This window comes from Pieris brassicae, chromosome Z, assembly GCF_905147105.1.
Source record: "Pieris brassicae chromosome Z, ilPieBrab1.1, whole genome shotgun sequence".
In the NCBI taxonomy this organism is placed as follows: Eukaryota; Metazoa; Arthropoda; class Insecta; order Lepidoptera; family Pieridae; genus Pieris; species Pieris brassicae.
Window position 1 is genome coordinate 3,397,351 of NC_059680.1, and position 15,360 is coordinate 3,412,710.

The 15,360-nt window shown below is 32.0% G+C and overlaps 1 protein-coding gene across 1 annotated transcript in view; it reads left to right on the top strand.

Annotated features, from left to right (window-relative positions):
- LOC123718791 (adenylate cyclase type 6) overlaps positions 1-15,360 on the top strand; it is a 129,621-nt gene that overhangs the window by 42,001 nt on the left and 72,260 nt on the right. The window contains exons 2-3 of the mRNA XM_045675580.1: positions 6,250-6,486; positions 12,623-12,820. Coding sequence (XP_045531536.1) covers positions 6,385-6,486; positions 12,623-12,820 — 300 coding nt within the window. The 5' untranslated portion in view covers positions 6,250-6,384. The remainder of the gene's footprint in view (positions 1-6,249; positions 6,487-12,622; positions 12,821-15,360) is intronic.

The following is a 15,360-nucleotide window of genomic DNA, read 5'->3' on the forward strand; positions in this document are numbered from 1 at the left end:
TAAACAATTATTTGGAACATTTGATGGGATGAACAGGCACAAGGGGCTACTGTTTTATGAGGTATAATAGGTAATAATTGAACTCATTACATGCTGAATAACGTTACTCCCGCTGGTAAAGGGTGATCGCAAAAACTCGTCTTTCAAAACAAAAAATATGTAATAGTATGATGTCTGTCTTATTCCAGAGACAACGTAAACGCAGAATGTATAACCTAAATCCTAATGGAGTGTCACGAGACGTTACTTTCACATTGGCGACATGTTTTGAAATATCTTTGTAGAATAAAATTGAATAAATTAAAATACAAATTCAATATTTAAAACGTTAAAATGTCTGTGTGATTTCAGCAGGGACCCGCAGTTTTACACTTTTTAATTGCATAAAAAGCAAATTCAAACAAACATAAAATATCCAAAACTGAAATAATTTAATTCAAACCAATTGTTCCTGAAATTAGCACGTTTGTCAAACAGACTCTTCAGGTTTATAATATTTGTATATTGGCTTCAACCCGCATGGATTTCGTGTATTTTGGCAATCATACGACCACTTTAACAATAATCGTTATATTTTCGACAATTTATATAAATCCATATCAATAAATATACTTAGACTTTCTTAGGAATAAAACAAATAAAACAAAAGTACATAGGTCAATAAAAACACCTGCACACACAGTGAGAAGGACTACACTAAAATGGAGCGTAAAATAAGACATAGCCACAATTCTAGACAAGAAATTTATTTATTTATCGAATCATAGGCAAATTTATACAGAAATTAAAACGACAATACATTAAACGATCGAAAGGTTATGAAGAATAATTCTTACCCACGACAATGTCACGCATTAGAGCGTGAGGTTCTTGAAAAAAGAAACAAATTAGATTAACTTATACAGTCATATTATCATGTTATATATACATAACAATGCAGTCATATTACATATACATAGCAATGCATCATACATACATCAAAAATAATTGTTTAAAAAGATGTACAAATTTATCAATAACTGATCTGACAATGAAGTCACGCTCCTTCCAAACTTTACAGAGCAGACCAAATAATACCAGTTAACCAGTAATTTACATGCAAATAAAATAGTACCAAATAGTCAGTGCAAAGAATTAAATAATGTATAAGTGTATGTATAATTTTCATTGGAATTACATTTTCATAGTTTTGAAAAAAAAAAAAACCCTTTGTGAAAACGCTCTCGGTAAAAATAAGTGACCCGCATTGTTTGAAAAGTGGAACGAAATAAACGTATATTTATAACAGTTTTATGTCATTGTTAATTGACTGATGTCCATTGGCAATAAAATATAACATATTTGATAAAGTATTAACGTGACCTACATACATATATAGTACTGTTACAACTCCCCGCAACTTTGATTAAAATATACTTATTCGTTGGAAATTTATAGGCTTATGTGTTTTTAGTCGGTGAAGTGAGCCCACACATCATTGTGATCTTCTTTTTACAAATTTTGAACCAAACGGATATTGCGTAAAGTCCTAGTCGGACGGAAGAAAGAGAAAATCGTTGAATCATCCCCGGGTACAAGTATAATAATAATATCTAAAGAGAAACCATAATAAGTAATGAAAAATATGAACGAGCGAGCCTGAAATTTGAAATTGTTCTCTCTGACTGAGTTTTCTATTTGAATGGCAACGGTATATATAAATACGGTGAATATTCAATGGAAATTGTACTGCCGTAGGAAGGTTTCTATTAGGGAACATTAGGGAACACGTAATTACGTATTTTAGGGATCAAACTGCTTAATAGAACACCGACCATCGAGGTTTTTATGGGTTTCAATATTTTATTACCTTTTTTATTAATTTATTTACTATCGTTGATAAGATGAGTTATAATCATCAAAGTTCTCAGATATATGAACACTAAAAAAAACTGTTTGAAAAAAGATGAATTTTATCGATACAAATAATATATTTTTTGTAAAATATGGATAAAAATCAGCTACAATCACTTGATAACCAATCAATTACAATTTGATGTTATCTCCGCTAGTTATCTTGTAAATTACCAAAACGTATTCGATAAGATATCACCCATAATTGTGAACTAAAAAGGTATTTCAATTACTATAAAAACTGATAACTCTTATGATATTCTAGACACAAATGCGGTTCTTTAGAGGATTACAATACATTTTAATGTTTTTTCAGTCCGCCTATCGGCATTTAGCCACAGATTACAATACATTTTAATGTTTTTTCAGTCCGCGTTTCGGAATTTAGCCACAGATCCCTAGAACATTTTTATCACTTATTTTGTTTTAACTAGTTAAACAAATAAATAACCTTTTTTAAATTAGGTTTAACGTGTAGTAGTTGGTCAGTAGTCTTTAAATTGGTAAAGTTTTTTTCTCGCTCAGAGAGAGGCGATGTAGTGTTTATTTTTCTTTTTATTTATTGCAATATTATTTTTATATAAGTGAGTGGCAATTGAGCATCTTCAAAGACTTCCCAGTTCCCTCACAGTGTTTAACGTCCAGGAAATAATAGATATTTCCGGAGTAGTTGTTGTGTAGATTTCAAGACTCATCTGCTACTTAGCCTCTCGGTCACATGCCTGCCTGATTGAGTGCCTGAAAGGCTCTGATGTAAAAAAAGACCAAGAACCCAATAAATGTGTACATAGAAGGAAATGTCTAGGCACAGACAGGATCTTGATTAGTAGAAAACTTTATACTAAGAGTTACATTAAGAGTAAATATGTTTTTCTTCAAAGTCATTTCTTTAACTCTATGCACTCCGTACGCTTTTTAACGTCATGATATATTAATATTAAACGATGAATTTTAAACCAGTGAAATCTCAATGTTAAATTGCCTCGCACTGAATGAAGTAACACGAAATGCTTTTACGCCTCTCAAATGAATCTCTTATTTGGATTAAGACGGCTTTGTACCCAATTTTGTTTAAATCGAGGAGGTTTTTGCTGAGTATTCAGGGTATAAAGGCAGAAAAATGTGCTGCTTAATTTTAATATTCATTCACATTTCGTTAGAGAATCTTCAACTTAATCCCACGACTAATAATAATTACTAGATGTGAATATAGTTATACATATACTGTAAGAGTTGTAAAATTCATAAATATATTTTAAAAATCTTAACTAGATGCAATCTGAGGCCAAAACCCATACAAGATTGTAGCGCCACTAGATTATAATTTTTGTTAATGCTAAGACAGAGAAAGAAAAATAAAATGATGTTGGAGAATTATTAACATACGACAGGCTAGCATATTACTCGGCATAGTATATATAGACTCGGTATTGAGCTAACACGTCAATATAGATATACAACAAGCAAATGCAGTCATTTGCTTCGGAGCAGTTAATAACTTTTTTGTCTTTGAATTACGTTTTGAGTTAGCTGTACTGGAACCCCTGCTTATATAGAATCTAAAGAATATTAGGAAAATTCCTAAAATTCTTTAGATAATAAAATAGATGAATAAAAATATCTTTAGAATATATACCAAAATTGTATATTTGTATCGCTTGAGTAATTAAATGTACAAAGTATTTATTCATATAAAAGGATTATGAAGATCTTATTGGCTGATTCCTTTGACACATAAAGATCGGCCAAAAGCTAAATATATGTGTTGAATTATAAGGATCTTTAGAATGTGGTTTAAACTGTATGCAATAGTATATCGATAATCCGCCATAACTACTCTTTACCTGTGTTTATAAAAATCATCATTGTAAATAACTTAGCAATGTTTAATAAGATAATTTCTTACTCCAATGAGATACTTTTATTCAAAGTTTCGATAACTTCTTATCTTTGAAACGTCAATTAGGAATGTCTCTTTAATTACGTAATTAATCACATCTCCAGACAGGGTTAAATAGATTCAGTTTAAGCATATAATAAATAAATAATGTTTAAGTTCAATCTATGATCATAAAAGGCTTTTTAAGGTGAAAATTCAATAGGAAACTTTGCGATTGTATGTCACTAACACTGGAAGTTCTGTCGGGAATATAGAACTTTATAAAGACAATGTGCTATACAAAGTACAGACATATATAATTCGTAGCAATTACCACCAGTATTATATTACCTTGGCTTTAGTGTGGAGGGTAACACATTAGTTTTAATTACAAATATAAAAATCGTTTATCTTCCACATCGAGAGCTGCATCGAACAATTCAGAAACTACGCAAACGTTTAAAAGCTTTATAATAGTTTTGCATACTAAAAATAACGAAAAAACAAAAAAATATATTTGTAAAATTACTTTTAAATTGAAATGCGAAGAAATAAAAAAATAAAACTATAGACGACATTTTGTGCTACGCAAACTGGGCCCAAACCTTGATAATTTTATTCGAAATATATTCCGGGTTTTTGAAAAATGTTTTACTTGGAATTGGGTATGTTGCCGAGGAAATATTGGCGCTTTTCATGTCTCATTTTTCCACTTGACCTAGATAAATACCTAATGTCAACGGGATCGGTCGAATACCATCTTGAGTTATTTTCATTCAAAAGCATTGTTTTCACGCCGACTTTTGATTTGTTAGAAATAAATTAAACATAGCTTCATGAAATTGCTTCAGACAGAGAAAGTAGGTTCCTGTTTATGAATTGAGAAGCTCGCTTAGCATATAGTAATTAGTGCAATCCATCAAAGGGATCGTACAACCGATCATTCATGCACACTGCTCCTACCAGTTCTTTGTTTACTTATCACGCACTTCGTTGCTAAACAGTGTGAAACTATATTATTTTTACTTAATATTTGATTAGGCATGGGATGGGCAATTTATTCTGGTTAACTAGCCGGTTAGTCACCCTAATAAAAGATTCCTCGCTGTGGCTGGAATAAAGTATGTCATAGGATACCAAAAACTAGTTGAACTGAGAATCGAACTGAGGTCTTGATTATACACCACGTTAATCACAAACCACAGAGGCGGTGATAGTGTCTAATTTTATGAATAAATTAATCGCAAACAGACGCCGAAACATTTAGTCGCTCATAATAATTTTTACCTTTCAAAATCTAGTAGAAAAATGACTTACGTAAACACTTTTGAACTTAACATACGTATAATTTAATTCATTATTATTATGTCATTGTCCAAAAAGGAATGCTTAATATATGGTGGCTGCATTTTACTTCTATCCTAAATTACCTATAAAGCCTACATAGTATGAACGTGCTAATTGTGATCCCTTGTGAAGGGTATTACTAGTGCAGTCAAAGGATTATTTATGTAGTATGATTTTTGGCATTTTCGACAAGGAAATACTGTACTCGACAAAAACAAATATAAATATAGTACAAATAGACACATACATAGGTAGCTGCAACCCAGTAATTATTATTTTCTAATTGCTACTCAATTAGAAAGTTCGTCCTTTAACGGTCGCTTTCGATACTAGACCTATAATTTAAAATTATTTCCAATCCAGATTTTTTGCGGTCGATCGAGACTGCATTTCAATATGACAATTTCTGCTTTGAATTCCTTGTAAAAAAGTATTGGTCACGCTCACGTGGTTTCGTTTTACGCGTTGCCCTTATTTGTGAGGATATTACAACTTGAAGACGTGATTATTTTTAACTGAGCTAGAATCTCGATATCACAGTCACTATCACTGGAAAATAAATTCATGTTTAATGGTTTTTAACACTTACACTGCTAGGTATATAATAAACAACAAAACAGCACTATATCGTGATTCGGTCAAAGTGGGAAGATCGAAAATTTAGATTCATAAATGATAAAATTTAATCTGTCAAATTCAGAGATATTTTAATTAATCCAAAAAATACCCATTGGTTCTCCCAGAGATGGTTGACAAAAAAAAAACAGATTGACTATCGATCGGTTATTGAAAATTGAAAAATGGATTGAAATATCAATCAATAGTAGTAATAATTGGATTGGGTTTGTGTATAGAAACCAGCCGGACAAGAAATATATATTCAGGTTAAAATATGTGCGGGAGCTACGGTTTGTCCCTGCATTTTGTTTTTTGTACTATTTAAAAAAGAATGTTTTTTAAATGGGTGCAAGTAGTAGTTAAGGGTGATAGATTTTTCGAGTTAGTTAAAAACAACATTAGAAGAACAAATTTTACATTTTTTTTATATAAAAAGCTTTTTTTAATTAATATACATTAGACACTTTCATACCGAAAAATGTTGCAAAAGCTTATAAAACTTTTTGTTTCAGATTTTCTTCAGTCTATCTAAAGTGTAATATAATTAGTGATTGAATTAAGTGTAAGATGTAAAAAAAACTCAGTGCCGTGCACAACTTTCTGCGATATAGACGCATTATGTTAGTGATTCTTTAATTTGTGACAAGATGTCGCAGCCTTTGAAGAGATCGTTCAGTACGGAGGGCCATGCGTCCAGGCGTGACTGGAAGACCCGGCTCAGCCTCCGCAGCCGTAGCGGTCACAGCATGGTAAGTTTCTATCATATATGTTCTTTATTCATTACTGAAGGCCGTGTTAGTATAATTTGACTTTCGGGTATCTAACTGTGGGCTGTGCGATCCAAAAAAGTGTCTTTTTTGGAAGTTACTACTTCTAGTGGTCCCTGTGCTAACCTCCCGCCTGATGGCTTTTAGCTGCATCAGGTCCTCTGTCCATCCAGCAGTACCTAGGCCTACTTGTTATTTTTAATTTACTTAAAAACACAATAGTAGTTTTTGTATTGCTAGTCTTGTTTCTATAAATATGTAACTTCTAATATAAACGTAAGGCTTTGCTATTTTTTTTTTGTTTATGAATAACAGCAAACGTACAGGAGTCTCGCGTAATGTTAAGTAATTAAGATTAATAAAGATGATGGACGTTCGACAACGCGACGTGCATTGTAACGGATGATATGTCGTCCATCCATTTATATCACCTATCCAGCTCTATCTTTGAATTAATATCGTTTTCACATATACAGCTGTTTATTTTAGTTATACTTTATCAGAATAATGTCTTACGGTTTCTACCATCGGCAATTAATCTTAAGGGATCATAAAAGCTATGTTTAATAAAATTGACAGAAAATTAATGGTTTCCACGCGATGTTTTCCTTCACCAACCGAGGAATTGGGTGAGGAAAATCTGATATATAATTGTAGATCCATTGGAACATGGTTAAATGCGCTTTACCACAACTATCCATCTATTAATATTATTAATATATAATGTTAAACGTAAAGTCTTTTTGATTTAATTTTCCAGTTTTTTGTTTTGTAATTAACTATTTGTATGTAATTAAATGGTCAATATTGAAGCGTTTCATGGTTTTAGGTTAATCTCGCTAATACTGCAATTTTATTGATTATTAGTAATCCCTACAAGCAAGGCTCGTATAACGGGTACTACATATATTTTAAATGTGGGAAGGATAAATCGTCATTCGAAACTAATTTATCCTACAACGCTGTTTAACTAGAACACTGTTTTTTTCCGTTTTTAACACAATTTGAACGAATATATTACATAATAATTCAATTGAAATGGTACTGAAACACTTATTTACATTTATGACAGTTGTAGAAGTAAGACTTAAGCTTTTTTATTTTAATATAATTATTTTGTGAAACCCCCTAACTTCATTTTTCAATATGAGCCATTTTACAAAATATTCGTATTAAAAATATTTGATAGTTCCGCTGGCTCACCGCACTTACACATCCATCAAATATGACATGATATGTGTTTTATTACTATATATAGCAGAATATATGAGAACAGCTGGCTTCATTTAAAATTCAATCAAAACACATCCATCAATTATGACTTGACTGATCGGAAATGCAACTATGGCTAGCGTTGTCTATTCCAAATGTGAAATTTTTCATTTGTATTTGGATTTGAATGCTGTCTGTATAGTATTTTTTAAGCTCAAACCTTCAAAGATTTTTACCGATATCATCGGCAAATCACAGCAGGTACGGAATCTATTTCATACTTAGCTCATTAACGAAACTGACACGGATAAAGAACTGTATCATCAATATATATAATGTTTACATGAACATTTAATGATGGCATATTATACAAATTACAAATTTCTATAAGATAATCTAATTTACTATGAAGATCTGTAGCCTAGACCCTTAAGGTCGGCACTTGAATTGAAATGAAATTTAAGTTTAATGACGTTTAATGACTTACCTATTTCAGTCTGGTAAACACTCAATCAAACACGTTTAACAATGCAATTCGCACGTACCGAGTAGTTTATAGCTACACATGAGTGAAAGCTAAAATAGTTTTACGCATTAATGAAGGTTTTGATTAAAAAATCATTTTTATGACCCTTATTTGTATATAAGTCCAGCTAAATTATAGGAATCTAAAATATAGTATGACTTGAATTGCGTAGTACTTGCGAATGCTTGTATAGTATAGAAACAAATAATTTTATTTATGTTTATTTATTAACACTTCGTTATATTACAATATTTAAAAAAATAAAACATTTTGATTTAATAATCAAAAGGAGGGCAACTGGCGGCCTTATCGCTTTCGAGCGATCTCCTCCAGGCAACCACTGTGAGTAAAGAAAAAAAATAATGTATTAAATAACATAAGATAGGCAAGAAGTGCAAAAATACATGTTATACACAGTTATTAAGACAAAACTAAACAGGAACAAAAAAAGCGAACAAAACCAAAAATATGATACATTAAAAATGTATACAAATATCTATAGTATACATATAGCCGCGCTTTTGCGTTATGCTATCGCTTTTCAAATGATGCGTAAAAGCAAGAAGCAATGCAATTTATATTAAAAATACAGTAACATTAAGATAATTTTAATTATGCATTTAGCTTGTGATTTGGGAGACATTGTAATACCCATGACCGAACTAATAAAGGTATAAGGGAAAAAGCCCCTGGTTGCCCGCATTATTAATTAATTTGTAATGAGTTTTTGATTTACGATTGTAGTACAATTACACATTAAAGTTTTAATATGAAATTAGTACAATTCAAACACAATATAATTATTAAGCGAACCTTAAACTCGTTTCGGGACGTGAATTTAAAGAATCTAAGTAATTATCCGAATGTTTAGCGTTTGAATTATATTTTAACATCCTAAAAACCTCATTTCGACAATAATGTGACTTACAAGTAGCAAAGTTATATTTTTTAATTTATTTTATTTTAGTTTTAAACACTGTTTATTCTTCAGTCTTTACATGCTGCGATTTTGGCAAAGACTTCTTCTACATTTCAGATTATGTTTCTGCATTGAGTTTCTTCCATGATATTATTTGCTTGATTATATGTATCTACCTTCTAATTTGTCTTTTTTGTTTCCTTTATGAGCATCATCTACAATTCACTTCTCCATGTCTTGCGTCTAATATAAGTTAAAATTCTATAAATTATAGATGTCTTCTGTCTACAAACATAAAAACTCCAAACAAACGCATAAGTATAGGATGTATGCATATAATGACTTAAATGTAACTTCGTAGATAATGGCTGCCTTATCCGGACAGCGCCTCAAAGCTCTTGCTCAAACGATACTTCTATTGTGAATCTAGACTCAGCCTACGAAAGCTTGCCTTACATACGTCTTTGTACAAGAAAACTCAATACAACATGGTTTATACACATTTCAATATAAGATAGGTTTTTTGAAAATTTAAATATATGTATGACACAAATGTTAGAGTCATGTGACGTTTCTGCATATATCTAGGTAACACTGAAAATTTTTAGAAAATTAAAAACGGCTTAACGTAGAAAGTTGCCAATACTTTTATTGTTTTTGGAAGTAATCTCCGTTCCTCTCTACACATGGTCGCATTCGATGGAACCACTGACGAAAGCAGTGGGCCAATTCTTCCATGGCATTTTCGTACGCTTTCACCGCATCTTCAAGTCACGTGAAGCGAATAATTTTATCATTAGTTCTTGGGTATAAATGAAAGTCACAGGGCGCCAGGTCAGGACTGTATTGTCTGCTGATAGGTCACTCTCTTATCTTCCTCTATCATGCGTCGCACAGCACTGATGTTATCTAGAGTAGTCGCTGTTACAGGAAGTCAAGTAAAAAAGTTTTCATTAGCAATGGTTCTAACTGGCCCGTTCTAAACATTTTCAGTGTTACCCACGAACAGATCAAACATTGTATGAGAATTTCTCCATTTACCTTTATATTCCTATTATTTTAAAAGGCTACTACACCTCTTCGTAAAGTGCTGGCTTGCTCGTATGTATCTCCTAAGGTTGAAGGCTCGAATCCTGGCAAATCGCATATTATGTTCGGGATTAATAACATGGAAATCGACGTTCTTTTCGGTCTGAAAATTTTATGACATGTATCAGTCTGTGTAGGGTGGTCAACTATTTATATATTAAAGACAACAGATCACAGTCAAAGGAATAATAGGGCGTAGCGTAGCTAATATTCTATAGTCACTTTAATTCGCATACAGCGTGGACTATTGAATATTTTTTTATCAATCTGTGTACATTTAAAATGCTGTTTTACGTATTTACGTGTTAGTAGGAAAATACCTAATTGCACAGATAAAAAACAAGCGTTAGTCTGAGAATCACTTTAAAATTAAACTAACACTGTTCTAAATTCTACAGAATCTGATTAGATTTTTATTAATACACACATCTACAGTGAGCGAGAGTGATTTAATTCATTCGAATGTTTTCAATATATATAAATGAGGTCTTAAGCGGGCGTCAATATGACTATAAATTGAATTTAAAAATGTAGAAAGTATACCATTTGTAAAATATGACAAAGGGATACTTGTATACGGTGTAAAGCAAGTATTAATATAATTAGGCAAATGACAATATGTGGAATGTATTATAAGTAAACCGATGTTTTATACCTTATTCGACTAGGAGAAGTACTAATGTAAAAAAATTGCCTATTTTAAAAACGCCGGCATTGTATTCGTGAGTAACCTTAACAGCAATAGAGTGCCTTAGAGATCTTGCTATTTTCTCTAAGTATGTGAGAAGTTCATAGTGAGTTTTTTTTAAAGAGGTGAAAATGTGCTTACACAGGCCCACGCCATGTAGGTTGAGCTTGACACGGAGACTGTGGGGCTGGATCTACACTCAAACCCCTCTGCTAATCAGAGGGGTAGCACACCAAAAACCTCAGCCCTTCACACGCCCTGGACCCTTGGGACTCGCCGGGCATTCTACCCAAGGTCATCTAATTAGGCCTAACCCAAAAAGTAGCCAAATTTCCGATCAGCCAGGTAGATCGCGTAGACGATACTTGTACAAATTATACAAGCCACTTGTGAGTTTAAGTTATAATAATTTAAAGCCTAAACTAGAAAGTGTTCTTTTAGTTGCCGGGTCTAGGTTGGTATTTTGTAATTGTAAGAATTTGTTACTTTTACCGTGTCAACAAGATTTATATACTTTGTAATTCCAAACAATGATAAAAACCCGCATAATGGTTTCGATGGTTTACCATATAATTATAATTTATAAACAGTGTTCAATGAAAATATCCTTTTAAAACAATATCATACTGACCGTGAACTTGTTTACGTTTTCAGTCCTCATATCAAAACAATAACAAAAATAATGTATTTTTTTCTCTACAATGTATATTTTTCATATAGCAAGCCAGACTGTCTGGCATTTCGTGATTTAATTTTTTCCTCATTCTTATTCATGAGCTGATCCGTCGTTATTTATATCACCTTTAAAAATTAAGCCCTTTAGCAAAAATAATCGGCTCAGTCTAAATGCGACGATTGCAACTAAAGTGTTTGTCATTAATATGATTTCGACATTAAGGCGATTAGTTGTGAATTTGTGTCTGTATCGTAGAGAGACTGAGAGAACACTTAGAAATCCAGCAGGTACGAATGTAAATCAAAAGACGCATCAGCGCATATTGGATAATATTTTTCACATTGACAGCCCTTAAATCTTTTGACGCGTTTTCGCCAATTTATATTCAGTAAATAACTCATTTCGTATTCATATTGTTGGGTAAAACATTGATATGTTCTTCATAGTGTATCAATGTTTTGAGTATGGAGATGTTTAAGTTTATATGCGCAATTCTTTTTTAGACGTAAACAACAATATTTTATTACTATATATAATAATAATAAAGTGTCATTTGTTCCTTGAAACATTCATGCATATTTACAAAAGATACATACTCTTAAATTTTTTTTCAGAAATAATACTTTATATTTTAAAGACCTTTTTATATCGCATAGACCTTCTCCTAATCTCGAGCATTTTCCTCTCTAGTTCTTTAAGCTCGTCTCATCCTCTCGTTGAGTCGTGAGCCACCCATATCTTTTCTCCACCTTGTTACCGTTTTTGTAAGTCTGCCATTGTTCATGAGAGCGGTGATTAATATAATATATAATCTACAATATTTTGTTTCGATACTATATATAAGCTATTAGGTGAGATAAATAAAATCAATAGATATGTTAAATTTCTTGACTTTATATCCTTTATATTCGTAAAAAAGAATAATACATAGTATATATAAATACTAGAATGGACTTTAGATCTTATTAATAAAATTAGTTTTATATAAAAAAGCTTTTATACTTTTAGGAAGCGCTGAGAGGCCGTAGATGCGCCTCTCTCCGATCCGCGGGAACCTCCATACGGACAGATGATTCGGGAAGAGCCACCCCAGCTCGTGTTCCGAGGGCTGCCTCCTCACCAGGCGACCACCAAACTCCGAAGAAGTCAAACTGGGAAGTCATTGAGCACTTCTCATCAAGCCGCAGCAAGAAAAGTCCAACAACTGTAAGTTTTTAATATTAACTTTTATTATTAAGATTAAAAATACCAGGGAGACAGTAAGAAACATTTGTTGCTGATTACTGAAGAATTTAAAATTTAATCGTCAGGTCCATTACATCTGATAATTCCACTTACTGGTTTTATGGTTGGGACAATTTTTGCGCCATGCATGGCTAACTCGATTCCCGACAATTATATTAGAGCCGGGTGGCTGTGGAAAATGTGGAATAAATGTCGCTTTTGTGTAACGAACGCGAGTTCAAAGGCGATAAATTGCCTGAATTTCCCATTTGCGATAGGACTTTCGGCTAAACTCAAAGAGTTCGTTTAGCCTTTACAATGCTCATAAATATCAGGTAATAATTTATAAATTAGCTTGTTTTGTAAGGGAAATTACAAATAAAAAAGAATCTATCTGTGATTATGAGAGACATTTAATAAAGTTATATACTACTACTATACTAAAATTCCTTAATTTATATCTTATTTAAAATCTGAGAGACTCCACTCCACTTCCCTTCATCTGTTGTGTTTGGGTTCTGGGTTCAATTTCTAGCGAAACAATAGCACAACATGCTTGAAAAATTACACATACCCCATTGTGACGTTATTTTAAACAACGAATTAGTTATACACAACACAGCACAACGTGTTCAATTAGTACACGTTGTGCAGTTTTAACACTATGTGGATCCAACTGCCCTTTGAAGACTTCGGAATGAATTCGACTTAGGGTCAGTAGGCCAGCAACGAGTGTTCTGGCATTGTGAATTTCCGTGGCTGGTATTACTTAACATCAGGTCACCTATCAAAAATAAAAAATAAAAACAATAATATGTCTTAATTTTATAGTTGTTTTCCCGATCTTAGAATTGATTAATTTAATTTCATGCTTGTCCAATGATTTACAATACAAATAAATGTAAAACTCTCAGATTGATGCTACATTTGATCAAATAACTTTTTTATTATTTAATTCGTCGATTCTGTGCCAATTTAGAAAATAACCGCAAATCCCTAGTCGCTACCTTGGCTTCGCTAAGGCCTCTAATCATTTTTTTTTTCTATGCCGTCAACAGAACAAAACTAAAGCTCCTTCAAGCTTGAATATTGTTTGTTATTCACAAAGCCACATTATGAACTGTCCAAACGTTGATTGAGATATCATTAAAACGATTCAACGTTTGCTCATTTCATGAAATAATTATATCTGCGACCACGTCGTATCCATTTTGCTTTTCAATCGATCACGCGATTCAATAACGTTATACTCTGTGAATTAAGTAAATTAATAATTGACCTAATATGAGCAAGCATTAACTTCTAGATATTAGATTTTTATGATCTTACCTAACCAAAATCTATAGGCCTACACTCACAAATAAAAATGCCGGCTTGATTTTTTCAATACTGTTGAATATCTTTTCAAAATAATTTAAAAAATACTTTTTTTGCTAGCATCTGTGAATATTAACGGATGTTAATATTTTTTTATGATTGAGTGTGTCTGTTGCTGCATATTTACATTATTACATACAAATAGATATCTATTATGGAATGAATTGTGGGTGTCTGTAATTATACTTGTTACAGGTTACCGCGAGTTTTCTTTTTGTCTTTTATCGAATAAACTGGTGACGTTAGTTTGAGTTGTAGAAAATAAAATAAATCAAGTGGTAGGTCCACTATGTATGACGTAGTGAACAAGTTGGTTGGTTGCTAATACAAAAAAATCAAATTCGAAATTCAAAAACTTTGACGCTGATACAAAATTCTTGCTAAATAATATTTGTCAATAATATTTCCTAGAATCAAACAAAGCAGACATCACGATTAATTTTGGCATATGTTTTGGTTCAGATTTGTAAAATATATAATTTCGCACTATACAATCCATTTCTAATTCTTTTTCACGTATCACCGGCTTTGAAAAAATATAAGCAACGTAAGTCCACCCAACAGCTATTGTTGCGGGACTAAAAACATATTTAGAAGTAAAATTTATAAATATATTTCATATACTAAATAGCTTTCAATCACTAACAAACAATTACAATAAAATAATAAGGAGATTTTCATGTTTAACGTATAAATAAATTGTACCTATCGAATATGTTTTGAATTATATTCAAGCCCTCTAGCGATATTTCGTTTAAACAGAGGCCCAAGCGTCAAAAGTCTAGTTTGCGAAATAATTAATATTCAGGTTACTGAAAGAAGTATTGTCTATCAAAAATCTATTCAAATATACATTCTTATCAGCATCTTTGTTAGGGAAAGGAAATTAAACGTTTCAGATCTCATTTTAATATTGAAATAGTTCGTTTTAAGATTGCTTAAAATGTAATTGAAGAACAAATTAACTTTTCTTAACTCAAATCGGGGATTCCAGGGATGCGTCGAAATTATTAACACCGGCGGCGAGTCTTAATAGCATCGTTCAAAATTACATCTTAGTCTTATTAGGCCCTGGATATTTGGATTGGTCAAATGAAAAGATGTCTCGAGTCGATATAGGACAAATGATAGTGACCGATCATAAT